Source organism: Macaca thibetana, chromosome 16 (assembly GCF_024542745.1).
Source record: "Macaca thibetana thibetana isolate TM-01 chromosome 16, ASM2454274v1, whole genome shotgun sequence".
NCBI classification, from domain to species: domain Eukaryota; kingdom Metazoa; phylum Chordata; class Mammalia; order Primates; family Cercopithecidae; genus Macaca; species Macaca thibetana.
In genome coordinates this window covers 9,506,588-9,530,353 of record NC_065593.1, presented here as the reverse complement: position 1 = coordinate 9,530,353, position 23,766 = coordinate 9,506,588, and the positions used below count along the sequence as shown (strand labels likewise).

The 23,766-nt window shown below is 41.9% G+C and overlaps 1 protein-coding gene across 3 annotated transcripts in view; it reads left to right on the top strand.

Annotated features, from left to right (window-relative positions):
- DNAH9 (dynein axonemal heavy chain 9) overlaps positions 1 to 23,766 on the top strand; it is a 378,056-nt gene that overhangs the window by 245,585 nt on the left and 108,705 nt on the right. For all 3 annotated transcript variants that reach the window (XM_050764993.1, XM_050764994.1, XM_050764995.1), the window contains 2 exons: positions 3,523 to 3,783; positions 20,318 to 20,743. In XM_050764993.1, the coding sequence (XP_050620950.1) occupies positions 3,523 to 3,783; positions 20,318 to 20,743 (687 nt within the window). The remainder of the gene's footprint in view (positions 1 to 3,522; positions 3,784 to 20,317; positions 20,744 to 23,766) is intronic.

Below are 23,766 nucleotides of genomic sequence, written 5' to 3'. Positions count from 1 at the left end.
CTGTATCTAAAAGGAAAGCTTCCTTGAAATGCAAATTCGTATCAGAAAGTGTTGGATGACTATATGGACACAGAGTAAGCAGGAAAATATCTCTAAGTTTCTGTTTTAGTCCAGTTTATGTTGTGCTAAAGGAATACCTAAGGCTGGGCAATTTATAAAGAAAAGAGGTTTCTTTGGCTCATGGTTCTGCAGGCTCTACACAGAGCACTGCACCAATGTCTGCATCTGATGAAGGCCTTAAGCTGCTTCTTTCCATGGTGGAAGGGAAAGTGGAGCTAATGTGTGCAGATATCACATGGCAAGAGAGGAGGCAAGAGAGAGAGGGGAGGGAGGTGCCAGGCTTTTTAAAAATAATCAGCTCTCAAGGGAACTAATAAAGTGAGAACTCACTCACCCACCCCCACAGGAAGGGCATTCATCTCTTCATGATGGTCCCACCTCCATGACACAAATATCTTCCACTTGTCCCCACCTCCAACATAGGGGATCAAATTTCAACATGAGGTTTGGAGGGTCAAATATCCAAACTGTAACAGTCTCCAGCCCTCAGTGGTGTATTTATTGCTGCTGACTGCCCTGGGCTGCTTCTCTTTCTCTGGCACCAGTGATGCTATCCCATCTTTCCCCAAATCCTAGAGCTGCCTGAAGAAAGAGAGTTCTCCCCCATAGGCAATGCAGGGAAAACAATCCTTTTCAGTTCTTCTAGTTCCTTCTCAGTTTTATGCCCCAGCTGACTGGAACACTGCAGAAACATCGTGGGAAGCCTGACTGCTCTCTTTAGCGTCATGTGCCTGGTTCCTTGAAGAAGGGAGGGTCACCCACCACCACTGCATTGTCACCGCACTCACTCAGCACCATTTACTATGGTCCCGATTCAGGGGACCAGCAGGGCTGAGGAAAAGGGTCTCTCCTGTGTTTATGGCATGCTCCCTCTCAACCTTCCCATCCAAGTGTGGGTGTGTCTAAATAAAGAGACCTCCAAAGTATAGCTGGGATGTTTTAAATAAGGGAGAAGAGAAAGATGTAAAGTGACCATTTCAACTTCTCATTCTGTTGCAGAAGAACCATAAAATGAACCTGAGTTATGCGTTCTCTGAAGCTTGGTTGGGGGAGCCCTAATTCTGACTGACGGGACCCTCCTGTCACTCCACGTCATGGTTTAAGAGCTGTGAAGCTCCTATTCACAGTGCTGGTGGCTATTTACCTTGGGCTTGAGGTCATAAGCCATATCTGCAATCAACAAAACAAAACAACCAAAAAAAAAAAGGCACTTCAATTTTCTCAGATCTCCCAAGATTTAAAAAGGAACAAAAAGTTACTGGTGTGTTTGCTGACTGAAGTGATTATGCCGCTCAATCATTTTGATTTACAATTGCATCTTTGTCCCTGTAGAAATAACTCTCTGCAGCTGAACAACGGGAGATGGAAACGGATTAACCTTTCAACTCGTGAATATAAGACGAGTTGTAGGGAGCAGGCCTCCATTTGAGGTTAACACAATGTCTCCTGTTTCTGTGAATACACAAAATTAAAGAGCATTCTCTTTTTTCCCTTTTCTTTCCTTTTCTTTTGATCTGCCATGAAAAGGGAGTTATCAGCAGCGTCTAAGCCTCAGTTTTATTTTTCCCCTTGTGCATTTTGCATCACAAAGCATTTGAATGTGTTTGACGTGTTCCAGGAGCTCTGAAGTAACCTTTGGTTGTTGCGTGAAATAGACTGCAGAAAAATGAGAGGCAAGAGGCCGTTCTGGAATGTAAAGTTTATGGACCATATTGCAAATACAAATAGCTTCTTTACTTTCTAGAAATAAATAGGTCTGTGTCTTTCCTTTGCGTCTGAAAAGGCCATTACACTAGGCCAATGACACTCAAACCTAGATGGGCATCAGAGTCACCGCTAAAACAGATTGCCACCCCCAGAATTTCTGATTCAGTACATCTGGATTAAGACTTGAGCGTCTGCATTTCTAACAAGTTCCCAGGTGATGCTGATACTGCTGGTCCAGGGATCACATCACTCAGCTGATCTGAATGTAGATAGAAACCCGTCCTTCCCTCCCAGCTCATGAGCAGAATAGATGTTTTCTCAGGTGCTGATATTCCCATCACTTTATTACTGCCTCCAGGTGACATATGACTTCAGAGGCTGGGCTGGATGGGAAACTCAGCTGGCCTGGGCCATTGGGACTCTTACTGTTCCACTTTAATCTGGCCATCTATTTCTAGTAAGGATTGTGTAAATAAATGAAGACCAATCACATGAGAACAATCAAAGGCTATTTATTCAGAGCTGGCTCTAGCAAGAAAGTCAGCCACCATCACTTGTGCTTAGCCACTCAAAGGCAGGCAGAAAAGTAGAAAAACTTTATAGTAAAAACAGGGAAGGCTTCCAGTATGCCCTGCGGTAGGCGGGCTCACTGGAAGTCCAGTGTTCTATGTGATTGGTTAGGGGAGCATGTTTGGCTTTCTCTGGTTGGTCCACGGTTGGAAGCAGGGATAAAAATTAAGGAAGTTGTTTATCATTAATCAAGTCCTGGCCATTTGGAGCCAATTGCTATATCAGTTTTTGTTTGTCTTCCTGGAATATTACTAGAGATAGAAGTCCGACTTCCTACAAGTCTGACTTAGCAAGCTGGCTTCCTGGGCTGGTTATTGTAGAAAAGGGGTTGGTTCCTGGGCAGGTTGCTTCAGATTGTGGATCAGAGGTCAGTTTTTATATATGGTCTGTCATTGTCCATGTGGACATTCAGTCTCTCAGGATTCACAGTAGACATTCCCTTTTTGTGTCTTGTTTAAATCTTTGGCACACTCCACATTCGCCACTTTTAATTAAATTAGGGCCTACTCTGTGAAAAGTATTATGTTAAGTACATGAAGCTTTATAAGCTATAGCTACCAATGTCAGCGAGAAGCAGCCTAAGCCATTTTGTCATCAAGGAGAAAGGTCAGGGCCAGGTGTGTGGCTCACGCCTGTAATTTCAACACTTTGGGAGGCTAAGGCTGACAGATCACGTGAGATCAGGAGTTCGAGACCAGCCTGACCAACATGGTGAAACTCCGTCTCTACTAAAAATACAAAAATTAGCTTGGCTTGGTGGCACATGCCTGTAGTTCCAGTTACCTGGGCGGCTGAGACAGGAGAATCTCTTGAACCCAGGAGGCGGAGGTTGCAGTGAGCCAAGATCACGCCACTGCATTCCAGCCTGGGTGACAGAGTGAGACTCCGTCTCAAAAAAAGAAAGAAGAAATAAAAAAGAAAGGTCAGGGCACATGTAATTTAGAATATTCCAGCACATTTACTATGGTGGAGAGAGGACATCCAGAGTTCCTGGGAAAGAAACCCAGGTAGGGGAGCCTGGTCCCATCCGAGAGCACAGCTTTGTACCTTTGTATCAGGAGCTGTCATCTGTTCTGCTCCACAGAGTTGGGTCCTCAGGTCATGCCCAACAGGCCAGTGACTAGTCCAGTTCCCACAGTCCCTCTGGTCATGACTCCTGATAGGTCTCGTGCTTCTCCAACACAGGTGGATGATCTGAAAACCAAGTTGGCCGCCCAGGAAGTGGAGCTGAAGCAGAAAAATGAAGATGCAGACAAACTGATTCAGGTGGTGGGTGTGGAGACTGACAAAGTGAGCAGAGAGAAAGCCATGGCAGATGAGGAGGAGCAGAAGGTGGCCCTCATCATGCTAGAGGTGAAACAGAAGCAGAAGGACTGTGAGGAGGACCTGGCAAAGGCAGAGCCAGCACTCATGGCAGCGCAGGCAGCCCTAAACACCCTCAACAAGGTAAGAGGACTGTCTGCCATACGTGCTCATCTTTCAGGGGCTGGTAGACCCAGAGACCACCTTGGCATTCCCAAGAGATGCAAGGCCAGTGTTGGGAGGGTTTAGGGTGGGCTCCAGCTGTCGCTGATTTACTCATTAAGCAAGCAAATATTTCTTAGGACTGTCTGTTCAGTTCCACGAGCTACCAATGAAACCCAGAGATGGGAATCTTAGAACCATCTAGAACGTGAAAAGTCAGCTGATCCAAACTCCTCACTTCACATATAAGAAAACCAAGGCCCAGGGAGGAGGACGGACTAGGCCAGAGCCATAAACTTAGATAATAGAGCAGAGACTTGAATTTACGTCTTCAAAATCCAATCCCAGAGATCTTCCTTCTCCAGTAACCCAGGACCATCTTGCCCGTTAGGTTCTGTGGGACACACGAGCCCTCTAAGGTTCTTTTGTTAAATGTTTAAGAAAAGACAATAAAATAAGATGTTAGCCTCAAAATATACTTTTTAATCTATAAAATCAAAATTGGTAAGTATTTCATTAAGTGGCAACCACATAACTGTATGTCAACTAAATTAAACTCATAAATTTACTCTGGAAGGAAGGTGGGGAGGGCACGAGGCTAAGCCATTCTTTTCTCATTTTTCATTTTAACTTTTTTTCCCACTTGGATAACCATGGCTGAGAGGCAAAGGTGGAAGGAAAAAAGGGGGCAGTCAGACTCAAGTCATTATGAGTTGGCACCAGAGATGGACAGAAAGCTGCCCCCTCTTCTGTTGAGATGCTCACATATGTTTTTTGGAGATGCTCTACCAGTCACTGGGGACCTCACCCCTACAGACTGCTTTCTCTGCCTTCTCCCAAGAGTCTGGCAATTCCCTTTCTTCCTTCAAACGAAACACTTAGGCAAGTTCTAAAACAACCTATGGCGGCTCAGCCATGCAAGTGGCTCACATCTGGTCCGCTGGAGATTCCCACGCCACCTTGCCCCGAGCAAGCTCTAAGAGGCCTCCCATGCCGAATACTCTGCCCACATGTCTCAGGGCTAGCCCGCTATTTGTATGCACTCCAGATTTCTGGGATATAAGTTAGGGCACCTAGTTCCCTGTGCCAATCAAACTGCAGGAGAAACATGTTAAGCTCACTGAGTAGTCTTTCTGAAGTCCCTCCTTCCATATTTTCTGCGAAAAGAGGTGGCTGCCCCACATCCTCCCTTGAAGGCATGGTGGGTGGGACACACCAGTAATCCTCATGAAAATTTCCTCTTAATCTCTAACTTCCTGACTCTCTTATATCCTCAGTTAGAGTAAAGGGTTAGAGTCAAAAAAGCTCATCTTCTGAAGCCTTCTTGAATTCTGCATAGTCCCCTCATACCTCACTTTGGAATGTAGCATCTATTGGCTCAGTGCCTCAACTAGGCACATTGTAAAATCCTATTACATATGGTTATAAAAACAATTATATTTAATGTGAGCTGTGAGTGCATTTTTGTATTTTTTGTGATGTGGTATAGGGAAGCCCTAAAAGTAAGGGTGTCCAAGTCCAATCAAGTTCTTAAATGAGCCTCTACTGCAATGAAAAACACAAAATTTCTCCAATAGGAATTTGCCATATCATTGGGTAGGCCAGGATGAGAATGTTACCTGGCTGTGCCACTGTTTCTGAGCCTGAAGCTTTCCTCCAGCCAGACGGGCTTCTCTCTGGCCCCTCACAGCAACACTCTGCTCTTCTGTAGGCCTTTGATTAGACTGTACCCTCCCTCTTCCTCATTTAGGGCCCCTCTCCTTTCATTCCGTCTAAATCTTACCCAAATTTCAAAATCAACCTTACATTCCAGATCCTTGTGTTCTGTTTCTGATTTCCAGAACACAAAAGATAGAACCACTTTATTTACACACCTTCATGTCTTGTTCACTGATCATTCCTTGCCAAGAAGACAAACGTCTTTCATAAGCTCTTTTGACACAGGCTTTATATTTCCTAAGATGACCATAGTTCAAATACTGGCTGCACTGCTTACTAACTTCATGGCTCTGGGAATAATTTTTTTTTTTTTTTTTGGAGACGGAATCTCGCTCTGTTGCCCAGGTTGGAGTGCAGTGGCACGATCTCGGCTCACTACAAGCTCCGCCTCCTGGGTTCCCGCCATTCTCCTGCCTCAGGCTCCAGAGTAGCTGGGATTACAGGCGCCTGCCACAACGCCTGGCTAATTTTTTGTATTTTTAGTAGAGACAGGGTTTCACCGTGTTAGCCAGGGTGGTCTGCATCTCCTGACCTCATTGTGATCTGTCCGCCTCGGGCTCCCAAAGTGCTGGGATTACAGTCATGAGCCACCGCACCCAGCCAACTCTGGGAATAATTTTATCTTCTCAGAGCTTCCGTTTTCTCGTCTGTGAAATGGAAGTAATGGTAATACCGTCCCCATTACATCGTTTCAAGGATTAAATGAGATTAGTGTGTGAAAAGTAGCTAACAGATGATAGCCACTCAGTAAATATTTGTTGTTGGTGGTGGTGATGGTGGTGATGTTGTCATAACCAGAGTTATCACTTCTGTTTCCACAAAACTGCAAACAAAATGAACATTAATAAATACTGTTTGGTTAATTTGATTAATTGATAGATTGAAATAAATAATAGGTGCGTAACTTGAGAAGTGATGGAATAGAATACTGATGATCACACTGGATTTGAAGTCTAGACAACAGAAGTAAAATTCATTTTTAATAAGTGCCTACTATGTGCCAGGTAATATGATAGATGCTATCTTCGAACTAGTGTATAGCTTGGTACAAGTCACTGAAGTCCCTAATTCCTCAGTTTCTTTTCCCTATAATTAGAGAGGGACAAACAGGAATTAACAGGTTCTTCATGTCACTTTACACTCCCATCCAATCTACAAACTACTTTCAAGGTATATCCAAAATTCAAATGCTTTGGATTTTTTTTATATGCTGCTAACACTTGGGTCCAAGCCACCATCATCTCTGCCTTGAACTATGGCAATAGCCTCTAAGTTGCTCTCTCTGCTCCCACCCGTACTCCAACACGGTCTTTGCCCATTACAGTAGTCTGAGTAATCTTTTTGTAAAAACAGGTGTTTGACCATGTCATCTCTGTGTTCAGAATCTTCCATGGTTTCCCATCACATTCAGAATAAAACCCAAAGATGTCACCATAGCCTAAAAGGCCCTCCATTATTTTGCCTGTGCCACCTCTCCCGCATCAGTTACCACTCTTCCTTTTGCCGTTCTACTCCACCCACGCCAGCCTTCTTGCTGGTCTTAAACGCTGCAAGCACAGTCCCACCCCAGGACCTTTGAACTAGTGCTTGCCTCTGCATGGAAGGTTTATCTTCCAAGTATCTCCATGGTTCCCTGCTGTTCTTTCAAGTGTTGGCCCAAAGTCACCTCATCAGGAAGCAAATAATAAAGGCATTCATTAATTTCAGAAAAAATTAAGATATACAAGAAAGAAAATTAATCCAAAGTGAACAATAGTTATATTCATGGGCATACTGAGTGTTAATTTAACTAAAAGTTTGATATAACCATAATGGGGAGAGGGAAAGGAAGTCAGTAATGATAACTATGAATACTCAACATTCTACAGTAGCAAGTCCCTTGATAATGTCTTAAATGAAAAAGCAGCAGCATAAGCATGTTCTTTATCAATAAGGAGTAAAATCTAGAAAGTAATGGTGGGTGGCCAGGCGTGGTGGCTCACGCCTGTAGTCCCAGCACTTTGGGAAGCCGAGGTGGGCGGATCATGAGGTCAGGAGATCGAGACCATCTTGGCTAACACGGTGAAACCCCATCTCTACTAAAAATACAAAAAATTAGCCGGGCGCAGTGGTGGGCGCCTGTAGTCCCAGCTACTCAGGAGGCTGAGGCAGGAGAATGGCGTGAACCCGGGAGGCGGAGCTTGCAGTGAGCCGAGATCGCGCCACTGCACTCCAGCCTGGGCGACAGAGCAAGACTCCATCTCAAAAAAAAAAGAAAGTAATGGTGGAGGAAATTGAAAGTGGTGACTTCTGGAGAGACAACTGGCGTGAAATGGGCATGTGTTTTGTTCCCAGCCTTGTAGCGGTATTACAGCTTATAAACTACGTGCATGTGTTACATTAGCAGAAATAAAAATTAAAAAATTTCAGTGACTTGAGATTACGGAAGAAGGCATAGCCAACTGCCCAGCCTGGTAGGAAATAGGGAAGAGAAACCCCATGAAGCAGAGAGTATAAAGATGAGTATTTTACTAGATGGAGAAGGTGGTAGAAAAGAACATCCCAGGAAGGAACGACCTTTGCAAAGACCCAGATGAATGAAGGGTGCGGTATATCTGAGCTGTGGGTAGAGAAGTGGGTGCCTTAGAAGGTGATGTGGCAGGGGAGGCTCGAAAGGTGAGCTGAACAAGACAATTAACAGTCCATCCATCACTAAGAAGTTTAACTGTAGACCCGTTCACAATCTACAAGTGGCAATTCATTACTGGGTTGCAACAGCGCTTTTTTTATGAAATAGAATGGTCCATAGTACACCATCTGTAGTAAGGACAAATATTGCTTCATGAACCCAAGGACTCCTGGACTATCCTTAAACCCTTCTGCACTCACAGGACTCTGGTATTTAAGGACCTTTTCTCTGTTTTCTCATTATTTGCAAAGTTAACAATAAATCTTTAGCTAATACATAAAGAATACCTATAAATCAGAGGTGGGGAGTAACTCCCTGCACACTTTAAGTCTCCATTTTGGCAGTTTTATTTTGTTTTTATAGCTGAACTAAAATAAATCCAGTATAACTTTTTCTGCCTTCATTTAGGAATGGTTTATCTTGCAATTTCATGGTCTTCCTCCCACCCCCTCAAAGTTATTTGGAAGGTTCTATTTACTTCCCATGCATTTTTTTTTTACAGTGAACTTATTTCTTCTTATACAAATAATAGTTAACAGCATTTTTGTTGTTGAAAGTGACTCAAATAGTATAGAATATATAGGGTCAACATGAAGTCACCCTTAATTTCCACTTCAGCCCCTGACCTCTCCTAATGATAGCTCCTATAATAATTTGGGGTGTGTCTATTTCAGTAGTTTTTCTACACATTTATATTTGTATTTATGCACATACAAAACAAATCTCAAATACAAATGGATATTACCAAATTACTTGCCCTCCTGTTTATTGTATGTATTTAAGGTATTATGCTTTTGATATGTATATACATAGTAAAATGATTGCCACAGTCGAGCAAACTAACATATTCATCACCTCACATAGTTATGTTTATATATGTATGGTAAGAGCACCTAAAATCTGCTTTCTTAGCAAATTTCCCATATACAATAATATGTGTTGGTGAAAGTGTGAAGAAATGGGAATGCTTGTGCACTGTTGGTGAGGATGCAGATTGGTACAGCTGCTATGGAAAACAGTACACGGAGGCTTCTCAAAACTTTAAAAATAGAAACAGCATATGACCCAGCAATCCCTCTTTTGGGTATATACCCAAGGGAAATGAAATCAACACCTCATAGAGATGTCTGCACTCCTTTATTCATTGCAGCCTCATTCCCAAAAGCCACAATATGGAGAAAGCATAAATGTCCATCGACATTATACAAGACATCCTGCATTCGCAACAACACTGATGAGCCTAGAAGACATTATGCTAAGTGAAATGAGTCAGACATAAACAGAAATATGCTGTATGGTCTCACATATGGAATCTCACTTTCCCTCTTGATACAAGATTTTATTTCATGTCAGTACATGTATTGAAACCCCATTTATTTAATGCTTCGTAATACTCTGTTTTCTAATAGTACTGCATTCTGTTTAACTATTCTTCTATTTTTGAGCATTTAGTTTATTTTTTCCAATACAATTTTCCTTGTACATATATCTTTTTTTTTTTTTTTTTTTTTTTTTTTTTTTTGAGACAGAATCTCACTCTGTCTCCCAGGCTGGAGTGCAGTGGTGCGATCTCGGCTCACTGCAAGCTCCGCCTCCCAGGTTCACGCTGTTCTCCTGCCTCAGCCTCCCGCATATATCTTTATTGTTTGTGTGTAAGAATTTCTCTGGGCAAACAAGAAGTACAATTGCTTGACAGAACAACATGGTAGGCTAAATAATGCCTCTCCGCCAAAGAGTTCCACATCCCAATCTCTGAAGCACGTGAATCTTGCCTCATATAACAGAAGTGACTTTGCAGATATCATTAAGTTAAGGATCTTGAGACAAGGGGATTATCTGGGATTATCCAGGTGGGCCCTAAGTAATCACAAGGGTTCAGAGAAGAGAGAGAAAAAATGTCGGAATAAGGAAGTGACGTGATGACAGACGCAGAGGGAAAAAAATATTGTGTGATATGGGGCCATGAGCCAAGGAATCAGACAACCTCTGGAAGCCAAAAAGGGTGTGCAACGGATTCTCCACGAAAGCTTCTGGAAGGAATCAGCCCTCCCAACCGCTTGATTTTAGGACGTGTGACCTCCAGGATGGCAAGATAGTACATCCATGTTGTTTTGAGTCAGGAAGTTTGTTGTAACTTGTTATGGAAACAATAGAAACCTCTTAAAATAATATGCTCTTTTTAAAAAATACATTCTGCCAAATTTCTATCCAAAATAGCTGTTCTTACAGTTCTGAACACTGCTTCTCCCACATCCTGGCCAACCTTAGATATTTTTAGTCACTTCAGTTTTACTCAATGAAATGACTTTTCAAATTCTCACTTTTATTTTAACTTTAAGTGGTTTCATTCTAATGAGACCAGGTGTTGATCAAAGAAAATGACCAAGGCAAGTCTCAATCATTTTAGGAGGTTTATTTGCCAAGGTTAAGGACATGCCCATGCCCAGGAAAGAACCTAGAGCCATGAGAAAAATGTGGTCCATGCTTTTTCCAAAGAGGCTCTGGAAACCTAAGTGTTTAAAAGGAAAGGAGCAGGTATTGAGGAAAGAGAAAAAAACATTGTTTAAAGGGTGTGGGTAAGTTAAGAGGCAAATGGTTGCATCCTTTTGAGTCTGTTCAGCCGTTCACAAATGAGAGGAGGGTAGGGGAATAGTCACTTATGCGTCCATCTAGCTCAGTGAATCTGCATTTTTACGGAAGATAACATAAACATAGGGCGGAGGAAGCAATCAGACATGTATTTGTCTCAGGTGAACAGAAGGATGATTTTCAGTTCTGTCCTTTGTCCCGTCCCTGTGAAGATAAACTGTCAATTTACATCATCAGGGTGAAATTCAACAGAACTGTTTTAGGATAAAGATCTTGGGGTCCACAAGGAATTTCCTTTTGGGCAAATTGTGAGGGAAGTATGTAGTTTTTTTTATCTTTGCAGCTATTTTATTTAGGAACCAAATGAGAGACAGGTTTGTGTGACCCAGTTCACAGCTCAACTTTTCCCTTTGGCTTAGTGAGTTCGGGGTCCTGAGATTTATTTTCTTTTCACATGGGCATCTTTTTAAATCTTTAGATTTCTTTTTCTGTTCATTACCTATTCAGATCCTATGCCCATTTTCTCACAAGGTAGTTTTCCTTCTTTTTATTTCCTTCCTTTCTTTTTATACAGTTTCTCATTATAAACTTTTGCTATGAGTCCCTTGGTATATATGTGTTGTAATATTGTTGCCAGTTTGTTATTTGTCCTCTAACTTAATATTAACAAGTAATAAAAAAGGATTTTATAATCTAATAATTTGGGGAATTCTAGGAGAAGTCAGGGTCTTCATTATAAGCTTAATACTAAAAGTGATAGATGTAGCACATGAAAATAAAACCTCAGATTAATCTAACTTATTAATGGTGGTGTAAGATATCAACATGAAATACTAGTAAGCTGACTTTAGCAATTTATTGAAACAATATGCTACCAACTGGTAAAGTTTTTAATTTAGTATATAATGCTATTTATGTATGCATACCCAAGCATACATGAAAAAGAAAAGCTTTGTAATCACTGTGTTAGTCAGGGTTCTCTAGAGGGATAGAACTAATAGGATAGATGGACATATGAAATGGAGTTTATTAAGGAGTATTGACTCCTACCATTGCAAGATAAAGCTCCACAATAAGCTATCTGCAAGCTGAGGATCAAGGAAGCCAGTCCGTGTCCCAACACCTCAAAAGTAGGGAAGCTGACAGTGCAGCCTTCAGTCTGTGGCCAAAGGCCTGAGAGCCCCTGGAAAACAACTGGTGTAAGTCCAAGAGTCCAAAAGCTGAAGAACTTGGAGTCTGATGTTAGAGGGCAGAAAGCATCCAGCACAGGACAAAGATGAAGACCAGTAGACTCAGCAAAAGTGGCTTCTCCCACCTTCTCCTGCCTGCTTTATTCTAGCTATTCTAGCGGTGCTGGCAGCTGATTAGATGGTGCCTACCCAGATTGAGGCTGGGTCTGCCTCTCCCAGTCCACTGACTCAAGTGTTAATCTCCTTTGGCAACACCCTCACAGACACACCCAGGAACAATACTTTGCATCCTTCAATCCAATCAAGTTGACACTTCATGTTAATCATCACAGTCACCCTGAGAAATGTCAAAATGATATTTAACACAATTCAACATCTATTGCTTGTTAAAACTCTCAGTCAAGTAGGAATAAAGTAGTATTTGAATACTTCGCTAGCAGATGGAAATCAATCCCAATCCAGGAGCAAAACCTTCTATCTAATGATAGAACCCAAGAGGTACTGCCATTAACACAGACAAAGTGCGATGACAACCCCCTTCAATACTATAATTTAAAAATGTGTCCTAGATTTCTAGACAATGAAATAATGAATTAAAAAATCTTAATCATATAAATGTTGTGAAATATCAAACATAATATTATTCATGGATGATATAAAAAATAAAACAAATAAAAGGGAAAGTTAAGGATTCATTGCAAAATAAATTTTAAAATGCAATAGCTTTCCTAATATCCACAATAGCCAGTTAGAAAATATATCTTCAAAATAACAACCAAAACATATAGTACAAATAAGTGTAAAGAAATTTGTTGAAACTGTGAAGAAAACTACATATCCTTATTGAAGGATGTTTTAAAAGATGTGAATAAACAGATGTACTTTGTGTACTGGGAGATCCAATTTTATAAGGACACTATTTCTCCAATTTACTTAAAAGTAAAATACTACTCTAACTGAACTCCAATTTGATTTTTGGCATATTTGTCTCTACTGTTATTAAAAGTTCTTATCATTTAACCATTATTAAAGATCCAATAACCTACGTGTTCAACAATAAAAAGTTAGCCAAATAAATTATGTATATCCAGATGGAAGAAAAGTATGCATTGGTTATTTTAAATTATATTTCCAAAAGTAATTGATAAGAAAAACTTTAAGATTTTATTTTCAGTAAAAAAGTAGGTTCGAAATTAGTATAGTGATTGATATGTATATTTGTATACATATATGTATGTGTGTGTGTATATATATATATATACACAGAGAGAGAGAGAGAGAGAATAATAGAGACACATAAAAAAGAAAGCTACTGAATGAATCACACCAGGATGTAATATTTTATCTCTAATTTTTTGTATTTTTAGTAGAGACGGGGTTTCACCATGCTGGCCAGGCTGGTGTCGAACTCCTGACTTTGTGATTCACCTGCCTGGGCCTCCCAAAGTGCTCGGATTACAGGTGTCAGCCACTGTGCCCGGCCAGTAACATCTTTTTTAATTATTTAACTTTTATTTTAAGTTCAGGGTACATGTGCAAGTTTCTGATAGAGATAAACTTGTGTCATGAAGGTTTGTTGTACAGATTATTTCATCACCCAAGTACCAGGACCCAACACTGGTGCGAGATTGTATTTCATTGTGGTTTTGATTTGCATTTCTCTAATGATTAGCTATGTTGAGCTTTCTTTCATATGTTTGTTGGCCACATGAATGTCTTCTTTTAAGAAGTGTCTGTTCATGTCCTTTGTCCACTTTTTAATGAGGTTGTTTTTTTCTTGTAAATTTAAGTTCCTTACAGTTGCTGGATATTAGACTTTTGTCAGATCCAAGCTTGCAAAAACTTTCTCCTATTCTGTAGGTTCTCTGTTCACCCTGCTGATGGTTTTCTTTGCTGTGCAGAAGCTCTTTAGTTTAATTAGATCTCATTTGTCCGTTTTTGCTTTGGTTGCGATTGCTTTTGGTATCTTTGGCATGAAATCCTTGCTCATTCCTATGTCCAGAATGGTATTGCCTAGGTTGTCTTCTTGGGTTTTTATAATTTTGGGTTTTACGTTTAAGTCTTTAATCCATCTTGAGTTAATTTTTGTATATGTTGTAAGGAAGGGGTCCAGTTTAAATCTTCTGCATAGGGCTAGCCAGTTACCTCAGCACTGTTTATCGAATAGAGAGTCATTTCCCCATTACTTGTTTTTGTCAGGTTTGTTGAAGATCAAATGGTTGTGGGTGTGTGGTCTTATATTTCTGAGTTCTCTATTCTGTTCCATTGGTCTGGTCTATGTGTCTGTTTTTGTACCAGTGACATAAACAAAATTTTAAAAGAGATTTGCAACACATATGCAAAAACAGTAAATATTCTCTATGTATGAAAAGCTCTCGTGAGGTGTACTGGGAATCTCTCATTTGTTCTACTCCCCTCCTCTTATTGCCCCCAACCCAGTTACACTTTGCCCTTCCCAACTCTGTTCTTTCCCTAACCTGGGAGACTTGATTTGCGTGAATTGTTTCAATGGACTGCCTTTGCCCTCTAGCTTTTTGTGACCTTTGAACGCTGAGTACCAGAAGATCATAGGAAGGAGAAAGAGAGTGAGATCCTGGTAGTCATTTCTTCGGCCTCCACCTGCCCTCCGTTAACAGTTACAGATCCTGTAGCCCTCCTTCACCAGAGGGCTCGCTCTCTCTCTCTCCAGGTTCTGCTAACCCCTCCTCTCCCTTGTCTCCTCAAGCCCAGAGTGGAAATGGAACCACCCCAGCTCCACTCACCCTAACATTACTAGCCCAGAGTAATGTACTATCGCGTAGGTCTCTTCAATCTACACTTTCATAAATAGTTCCTTTAGTTAACTTTCCTCAAAAGAGCTGGTATGTTGTATCATCATTTTGCCTGCAGAAACCCTAACAATTATAGGAATCAAAAAGAAAAATAGCCCAGTAGAAATGTAGGCAAAGGACAAGAACAAACAACTCACAAAATAAAAACTCCAAATAGTTTATCAACATGGAAGAAAGTTTAGCATCACTAGTAAATACACATATGTAGGCATAACATGCATATGTTAATTAAACCAGTGTTGTGATCTTATTTTTAATCTATTTTTTTATTTAAATAATATTTGCCAGTGCTGAAAGGATGGGAGTTTATATATGTGCTCTCAAATACTGATGATTGGGATTGAAATTTCTGAGAAATAATAATTATTTTTACTAATAATTTTAAAAATTGAATAATTATTGAATAAATCAAATAATTATTAAATAATTTAATAATTATTAATGATAATTTGTACAAAGGATATTAAAAATGTTTTTACCCTTTGACCCAGCAAATCCACTTCCGAGAAGATTGTCATAAGTAACTAAAATGTTCACAAAGATTTATATAGAATAATGTTCAGCAAAGCATTATCTGTGAGGTAAACTCCGGGAAATGACTTACATTTTCAAAATTAGATAAATTGTAGATAAAGTGTGGATTGTCCATATACAGACTTTCAAAAACTCCTGCTCTAGACGAACTAGTGACCTTCTCTCACACCTCTTTTTAAAACTACTCCTAAGTTCTGCCTACACTAGCTACAAAATATATCCCAAATCCAATCACTTCTCACCATCTCGCCTGCAAAAAGCCTGGACCAAGCCACCTTCAGTTCCTCACCTAGATGACTAAGCAGCCTCCTGAATCTCTTGTTCCTCATCCACCCTCCCCTGCCACAGTGTGTCCACACTGCAACAGGCACATCTGAGAGCATAAGCCACAGCATTCCATTCCCTGCCGAAAACACTCCAGTGGTTTCCCAGTGAAACTGGAGTAAAATCCATACTTCTCATACTCCTCCCCATGGCCTCCGGAGCCTCTGGCGGTCTGGTCCTGACTGCCTCTCAGCCATCCTCTTCACCACTCTCTGGACCGTCCGCCCCACTGTACGTCACAGCCAAGCTTGCTTCTGCCACAGGCCTTTACACTCGTTTGCTTAGCAGCCTGGAACAGTCTTCCTGCAGTCTGTAGAGCTGGCCATTTCCCATCATTGAGATCCCAGTGAAATGTAGCTTCTTGAAGAGGCCTTCCCAGAGGAAGAGACCTTCCTAGCTAACGTGGCATCATCACATTCCAAGAATTCTCTGTCATGAGCCGTCGTGTTTGTTTTTCTCCGTATTCAGAATATCAAAGATGTATCTCTTTGTTGCCTGTCTCCCCCACCTGAATGAGCAAAAGGACTTTGCCTTTCTTGTATCCCCGTCACTCAAACTGAATGCCTAACGCATACTAAATAATATTTGTCCAATGATGACTGCACACATGTTGATTCATTCATTTAATCACTCAGCAAAGACTTTTTGAGTGCCCTTCCCAGGCCAGGCACCGCTCTGGGTACATGTGATACATCCATGAAGGAAGATCCTTGCCTCTCTGAAGCTTATACTCTAGCAGAAGTAAGGGGTGAGAGACAATAAATACAACTTCAAAGTGACTTATATAATGTAGTAGAGCATGACAGATGCTGTGGGGAACAAAGAAAAATGTGGAGTAGAGTAGGAGAAGCACCAAGGCTGGGCATCTGGAGAGGATGGGTGGGAGGAGGCAGAGGTGGTAGGCCATCTTAGGAAGGAGGCATTTGAGAAAAACTTGGAGAAGAACAAATGCATCAGGCAGATATTTGGGGAAGAGCAGCCACACGGCTAGAACAATAGTCCTAAGACAGAAGTGGAGTGGAGCCCAGAGCGCCTGTGCCTAATAATTTCTGCCTTCTGAGAAATGTTTCTCCCAGGCTGGGAATTGGCTCACTCCTGTAATCCCAGCACTTTGGGAGGCCCACGTGGGTGGATCAGTTGAGCTCAGGAGTTCAAGATCAGCCTGACCAACATAGTGAAACCCTGTCTCTACTACTATACAAAAACTAGCCAGGTGTGGTGGCAGGTGCCTGTAATCCCAACTACTCAGGAGGCTGAGGCAGGAGAATCGACTGAACCTGGGAGGTGGAGGTTGCAGTGAGCCGAGATCACGCCACTGCACTCCAGCCTGGGTGACAGTGTGAGACTCCATCTCAAAAATTAAAAAATAAAAATAAAAAAAGTTTCTTCCAGTCTTGTGTTTCTATTAGCGCCACACTGCTGTATCTGCCTGCTCCATGCAAATCGGCTTGAGGGCCCATGCTTAACCAAACAAGATCTTTACCCAGGGCTTTTTAAAATTTTGACTTGCGTTGGAGAAAAAGTCTCTTTCCTTTGTCTTTCCATCCAATCACTCAACACATATTTTGACAAGCATTTACTACATAATTTCTTATGTTCTAGGCACTGGGGCTTCCATGGTTAACAGGATAAATGGGGGTCCCTGCTCTCATGAAGAGGAGGGATATAGTAAGTCAACAAGGAAAAACTGAAAATCGTTTCAGGTTCTCTGAAGGAAATAATCATGGCTCTAGGATGGGAAATGATTAAGAAGGGGAGGTTGGTAGGTAGAGTCTTACAGGGTGGGGGTCATTTGAATTGAGGTTTTGTTGTTGTTGTTGTTGTTGTTGTTGTTGTTTTTGTTGTTTTTTGAGATGGAGTTTCATTCTTGTCACCCAGGCTGGAGTGCAATGGCATGATCTTGGCTCACTGCAACCTCCGCCTCCCGAGTTCAAATGATTCTCCTGCCTCAGCCTCCTGCCTCAGAGTAGCTGGGGTTACAGGCGCCTACCGTCACACCCAGCTAATCTTTGTATTTTTAGTACAGATGGGGCTTTCACCATATTGGCCAGGCTGATCTCGAACTCCTGACCTCAGGTGATCCCCCCGCCTCAGTCTCCCGAAGTACTGGGACTACAGGCATGAGCCACCAGGCCCGGCCAGAATTGAGATCTGGATGGATGCAGAGGTGTCAGCCATGCAAATGGCTTAGGAGGAAGTGTTCCAGGCGGGGACCTGAGGTAGCAATGAGCTTGGCAAGTCAATACACTGAAAGAAGGTGATCACGGCTACAGCCTAGTGAGAAAAGGAGAAAATGGGCCACGGCCAGAGAGTTAGAACATGTGCCTTCCAACATGAAGAAACTAGGGTGTAAAAAAGCAACCCACACACAGGGAGACAGGGAAGAAAGAGAAAGTCCACGGAGCCCTGCCGACAACGTTCAGAATGGGATTCCACTCATCATACTGCCAGCTCCGCGCCTGCCCTCACCAGATACTTGAGTGAGAAAATCCCCCTCTGTACTTCATCTAGGGTTTCTGTCACTAAAACCAAAAGAGTCATGATTAATTTATAGATATATATGAATATGAAAAAGACTGGAAGGAGTTACTGTACATGGAAACATTGACAGTGATGTATCTGGGTTATAAAATTCATTTTCGTCTCTGTACATTGCTTAACTCAGGCTGTTTTAAAATCGTGGCTTTCTTTGGTTACATTTGTATTTTCTCACTTTGCCCTCTGTCACCTCAGGGGGCCGTGATGACAGATGTGCTGATATCCCTCTCACACCTGCCCGCCTCCCTGCCCTCACAGGTGTGTTGTAACCAAATGTGACAGCCATTGCAAGAGTGAATGAAGCATCTGCCACAGTACTTCCATTCAGAGCTAGAAATAATTCCCTTTGTTTGTGGATCAAGAGCACCTCAAATTAATTTGGCACAAGGATCTAATTTTTGACATCAAGATTTCCCCCCACTGACAAAGTCAGCACCATAAGCAAATGGTTTCACAGCATTTTAGGAGCCTCCAGCTACACTGGGGCTCCACTGCCCTCATGGGAAGTGATAGGGAGCGGGACGTGGGAGTCTGCAGTGCGTCTTTCACCGATATTTCTTTCACCTGGCAGACAGCCTAATGCTTAGCCGTCTGACCCATGGCCAGGGGGTCCCTCACATGGCAAAGTTGTTTATGTGGGCAGATCCCCTTGTGGCTCTTGTCCAATCCATGTCCAGTTTATGCCTGCCTGACCATCACTCTGAGCTGGAAGCTCGGTCTAGCACCCTGAGAAAACCCAGCCTGGAGCAGCCCCCTCACTCTTCAGATGGAAGGCGCAAATGCAGTACACCACCACAATGGGAAACACATTCAAAGATTTTTACTTACAGATCCTGGGCAGGGAGAACGCAGTGCGTTGGGAGGGTAGTGCTCCGACCCTGGGTCACGAGAGGTAGGAATGAAGAGTGAGGCAGAGAGAAAGAGAAGCGCATGGCAGCCGGCGGTATATATAAGAAATATGTATAAGAAAGTGTATATATATTATATATATATGAAAGTGTGTGTATACATATAAAAGAAAGGATGTATATATATAAAAAAGTATATATAAGAAATATATTTTTCATATTTAATATAAGATATATCTTATGTTAATGTATAAGTATATATAAGAAAGTAGGATGTGGGTCACTTTGGGTTTTCGGCAAATGCCTGAATGGTGGCAGGAAAGCAGGGAGCCCCGTCTGCTAGGCAGGAGAGATCCAAATACTCTGGCTACTGGCTTGAGCCATTTGGGTGTGGTATAGAACTGGAAACTGTGTCCAGGGTAACTGAGCCCTGCTTCTGGTATGAGAAAGTTAAACCTATATTCAAAACGGATGCGCAAGCAACAGAAAATTAGAATTCCCTACACCTGGTTGTAGGCTTCTCATTGAATGTCATAGCAGGCCTGAAATCAACTTCATATGCATTTATGACACCATTTTATGTACAGAGTAGTGAGTTCTCCTGCCCCCAATTTACAGATGAAGGTGGCAAGGTCTGGAAGGTTTAAGTGATTTGCCACGATCAACTCTTTCAGTCACGTCTTTCTGGAACAAGCGAAACTCTGGGCGAAGGACAAACCCAGGACCAGGCAGAGCAGCTGACTCACAGGTTGTGCCTTGCTTTCTGTCTGAATTATTTCTTGGCAGAAAATGCTGTTTTGCTATCAGGACAGTCAAGTGTAGTTAGAACAAGCTCATGGAACAAAGCAGTTTAATTAAGGAAAAAAAAAATTACTTGGGTTACAGTTCTATTCTCTTCAATCCGAGATGGAAATTAATTTATAATAACCTTATCTTTTATTCATAGCATGCTGCATATTTCAGAGTATGTCGGCATCCTTATATTTCTCAGTTGAATGTGAAATAATTGTGTGTTTCCAATGGGCTGCAAGTCAGTTAAAGTGCTGAAAGAACATAGCTGAGTCTTGGCTAACCATTCAGAGAAGTCTAAAGCCACTGGGGAGTAGCTTTGGCTTCCTTTTGATGAGTCATGATATTTAAAATTCAGAGGGCTGCTGCAGGCTTCAAAGCAGCCCTTTCAAACTGATCACTCCACAAGCTAACTCCATCAGTGGCAGAGGACAAAGAAAGCCCATTCATGTTCCCCTAACGACCTCCCTCCTTCTCTTTTCCCAGACCAATCTGACGGAGTTGAAGTCATTTGGCTCTCCGCCTCTGGCCGTCAGCAATGTCAGCTCCGCGGTGATGGTGCTGATGGCCCCCGGGGGTAGGGTGCCCAAGGACCGGAGCTGGAAGGCTGCTAAGGTCACCATGGCCAAAGTGGATGGCTTCCTGGACTCGCTAATAAACTTCAACAAAGAGAACATTCACGAGAACTGCCTCAAAGCCATCAGGCCGTACCTGCAAGACCCCGAGTTCAATCCCGAGTTTGTGGCCACCAAATCCTATGCGGCTGCAGGCCTCTGCTCTTGGATTATCAATATTGTGAGGTTTTATGAGGTGTTCTGTGACGTGGAACCCAAGCGCCAGGCGCTGAGCAAAGCCACCGCGGACCTCACAGCTGCCCAGGAGAAGCTGGCCGCCATCAAAGCCAAGATCGCTGTGAGTGACCCCAGAGCCCCTCACCCTGCTAGTCCGCCTCCAATGCAAACAACACCCTTCGGTCACCACCTAACACCTAACGTTCTGGTTTTTAAAGAGAAGTGGGAACACCACATTTTCATGCAAAAATCTTATTTTTCAGTAGAGGCAACTTTTTACATTTCTTTCTCAAACACTGTATAGGCCACACAAGACAGTTCCACCGGACCCCTGGCTCACAAGCTGTGGGCCTAAAAGGTTTTCTCCTTTTCTGCTGAGGAAAGAAAAGATGACAGATGGATGTGTATAGTAGAGGAATCATATTCATGGAGCCCACTGTCAATTTATTGACCCCCAATGAATTTAATATTTTTTGCACATTCGACGTTAAAGAACAAAAGGTTACAATTTTGAGACCTTCTCTATTTCTCCTTGGAAATGTAGGTTTTAGCCACCTTACTTCACCTTTTTAACCTATTCCTTTCAGTTCTAGCCAACTATCTACCTGTCTCACTCTCAGTAGCATAGATGTGTGGAAATGTGTCAGCGATCTGCATTGTTTTGTGGAAGTTCTTTAAAGCAAGTTATATACTGTGACTTAGTGGGTGGCCCTTTGTCCATAAATATAAAACTGTGAAGGTCATTAGCTTTTATAAACTCATGTAGATACTGTTATTATGTCTGCTTCCCCCAGGATTTGGAGATGGGGATGGCGATCTTGGAATCACACCTATTTGGGGAGATTTTCCTAGTAAACATGAAATAATTGAAAGGATCAGAATCCATTTTTTTTTTTTTTTTTTTTTTTTTAATCTATAGAGGCAGGGTCTCCCAATGTTGCCCAGGTTGGTCTTGAACTCCTGGGCTCAGGTGATCCTCCCGCCTCAGCCTCCCAAAGTGCTGGGATTACAGATATGAGCCACTGAGCCCAGCCCCAGAATCCAGCTTTAAAGAGTTGATTTAAGTGAAAAACTGGGAATGGCCATTCGGAAAACATGAACTCCAAAGAGAGAGAGTGAGTGCTCCAAAGTAAAAAGTTAAGATGTTCCTTATATAGGCAGAAAACAAAGCAATTTAGTAGGATTATAACATTTTCTATAATAGGCTGGTTTATGAGTTACAACAATTTAATTAATTAGTTTTCTGTACAGCTTGTTTCATTTCCTTTTTGATTTACAAGAGTGTATTTAACCTTCCATCTTAGGGGAGTCTTTGTGTGAGAAAGGTAAGAGGGAGGTTAATCTACAACAAAGATTAGCAATGAAGCTGGAAGGAGTCTTCCCTTTAGTCATTCAGAATGTTTTACAAAACAATGTAGGTAAGGAAAAAGGCCAATCTATAATCACAGAAACAAAGGTTACAACTGCCTACGTTATAGCTGCCTGTGCTATGACTCCAGACCTCTAATCATGTTACCTTAAGGCTCAAAATATTTTAAAGTTCCATCAGCTTAGATCTTGAATTACTTACTTTCATACCCTTGAACTTCACCTTTCCCATAAAAATTTGTACTAATAAAGTAACAGGTAGAAATCAGAATTCTGGAGGATAGTATAGCAGCTAAAAATCCATCCTTCCACATATCTTAGTTCCAATCCAAGCTGTGATATTGACTGATCGTGTGATCTTTAGAAAGATTTCCGAAATGCCCAAAGCTTAAGAATGGACACAGTAATAGTACCTGCTTCATTGACTATTGTGAGGATTAAAGGATGTGATGTGTATAAATCATGAGACTAGAGCCTAGCCCGTGATGAAGGGAGCAGCAGGAGCCTCCACCACTACTGAGAGCGTGACTTTAACTGTTCAACCACTACTGCTCCATTCGACAGCATGTGCCGTCTACCACATGCACATCCAACCTCATGCATGGACTCAACCACGGCTGTGATCAAGTTCAATCCAAAAAATGTTCTGGATCTTTAATTTCTATGTGTGCATTCTAGGCACATAAGATTCTTGCTACAAATTTGTCATGAGGGTAAGGAGGATTTTACAAGTTGTGAAAGGTAGGATTGTAGACATGCCATATGCCTCATGCGACATGGGTTTATTGACCGTTAGATTAAAATCTCTAGGAAAAAGCTCTAGATCAAAGATCCTTGAGACCAATCTCTCTATTTAAAAAGATACTTTGGGCCGGGCGTGGTGGCTCATGCCTGTAATCTCAGCACTTTGGGAGGCTGAGGCAGGCGGATCACAAGGTCAGGAGATCGAGACCATCCTGGCTAACATGGTGAAACCCTGTCTCTACTAAAAATACAAAAATACAAAAAAAAAAAAAAATTAGCCAGGCATGGTGGCGGGCGCCTGTAGTCCCAGCTTTTACGGAGGCTGAGGCAGGAGAACAGCATGAACCCGGGAGGCAGAGCTTGCAGTGGGCTGAGATCAGGCCACTGCACTCCAGCCTGGGTGACAGAGCGAGATCCCGTCTCAAACAAACAAACAAAAAAAGATACTTTGGCAAAGCAACTCACCTCCTCTCAATATGCTTGTTTCATAATTCACATGTTCATGGACTAGTTTACTTAAAACAGATGATAATCACCATAACAATGGCTCCCTTCAAAGAATATCACATGCAAGACACCGTCACATCCCCACTCCTGAATTATTTTTTTTTAAAGAAGGGGTCTTGCTATGTTGCCCAGGCTGGTCTTGAACTCCTGGCCTCAAGTGAACTTCTTGCCATGGCCTCCCAAAGAGCTAGGATTACAGGCAGATTACAGGTATAAGCCACCATGTCCAGCCCATATTCCTGCTTGTTGGGAGGAAAAGATTTCCCAATAATTTTTATATTTTTCAGTCTCTTCCAGAAAAGCATAACAAGAACCGCATTTTCAAAGACTCTTGACTCAAGTTATTTTAACCAAAGGAACAGTTGGTGCAAAGAGAATGTTTTCAAAATGTTTATACCTTTTCAGTAGCCAACATTCACATGATGGGCCCACTCAACCTGCGGAAGCAATAAGAATATTTTAAAAATCCTTGGCTACCTTTGGAAGGCACTTCTTTTCTGCCAAAATATTTTCTGGAAAAAAAAA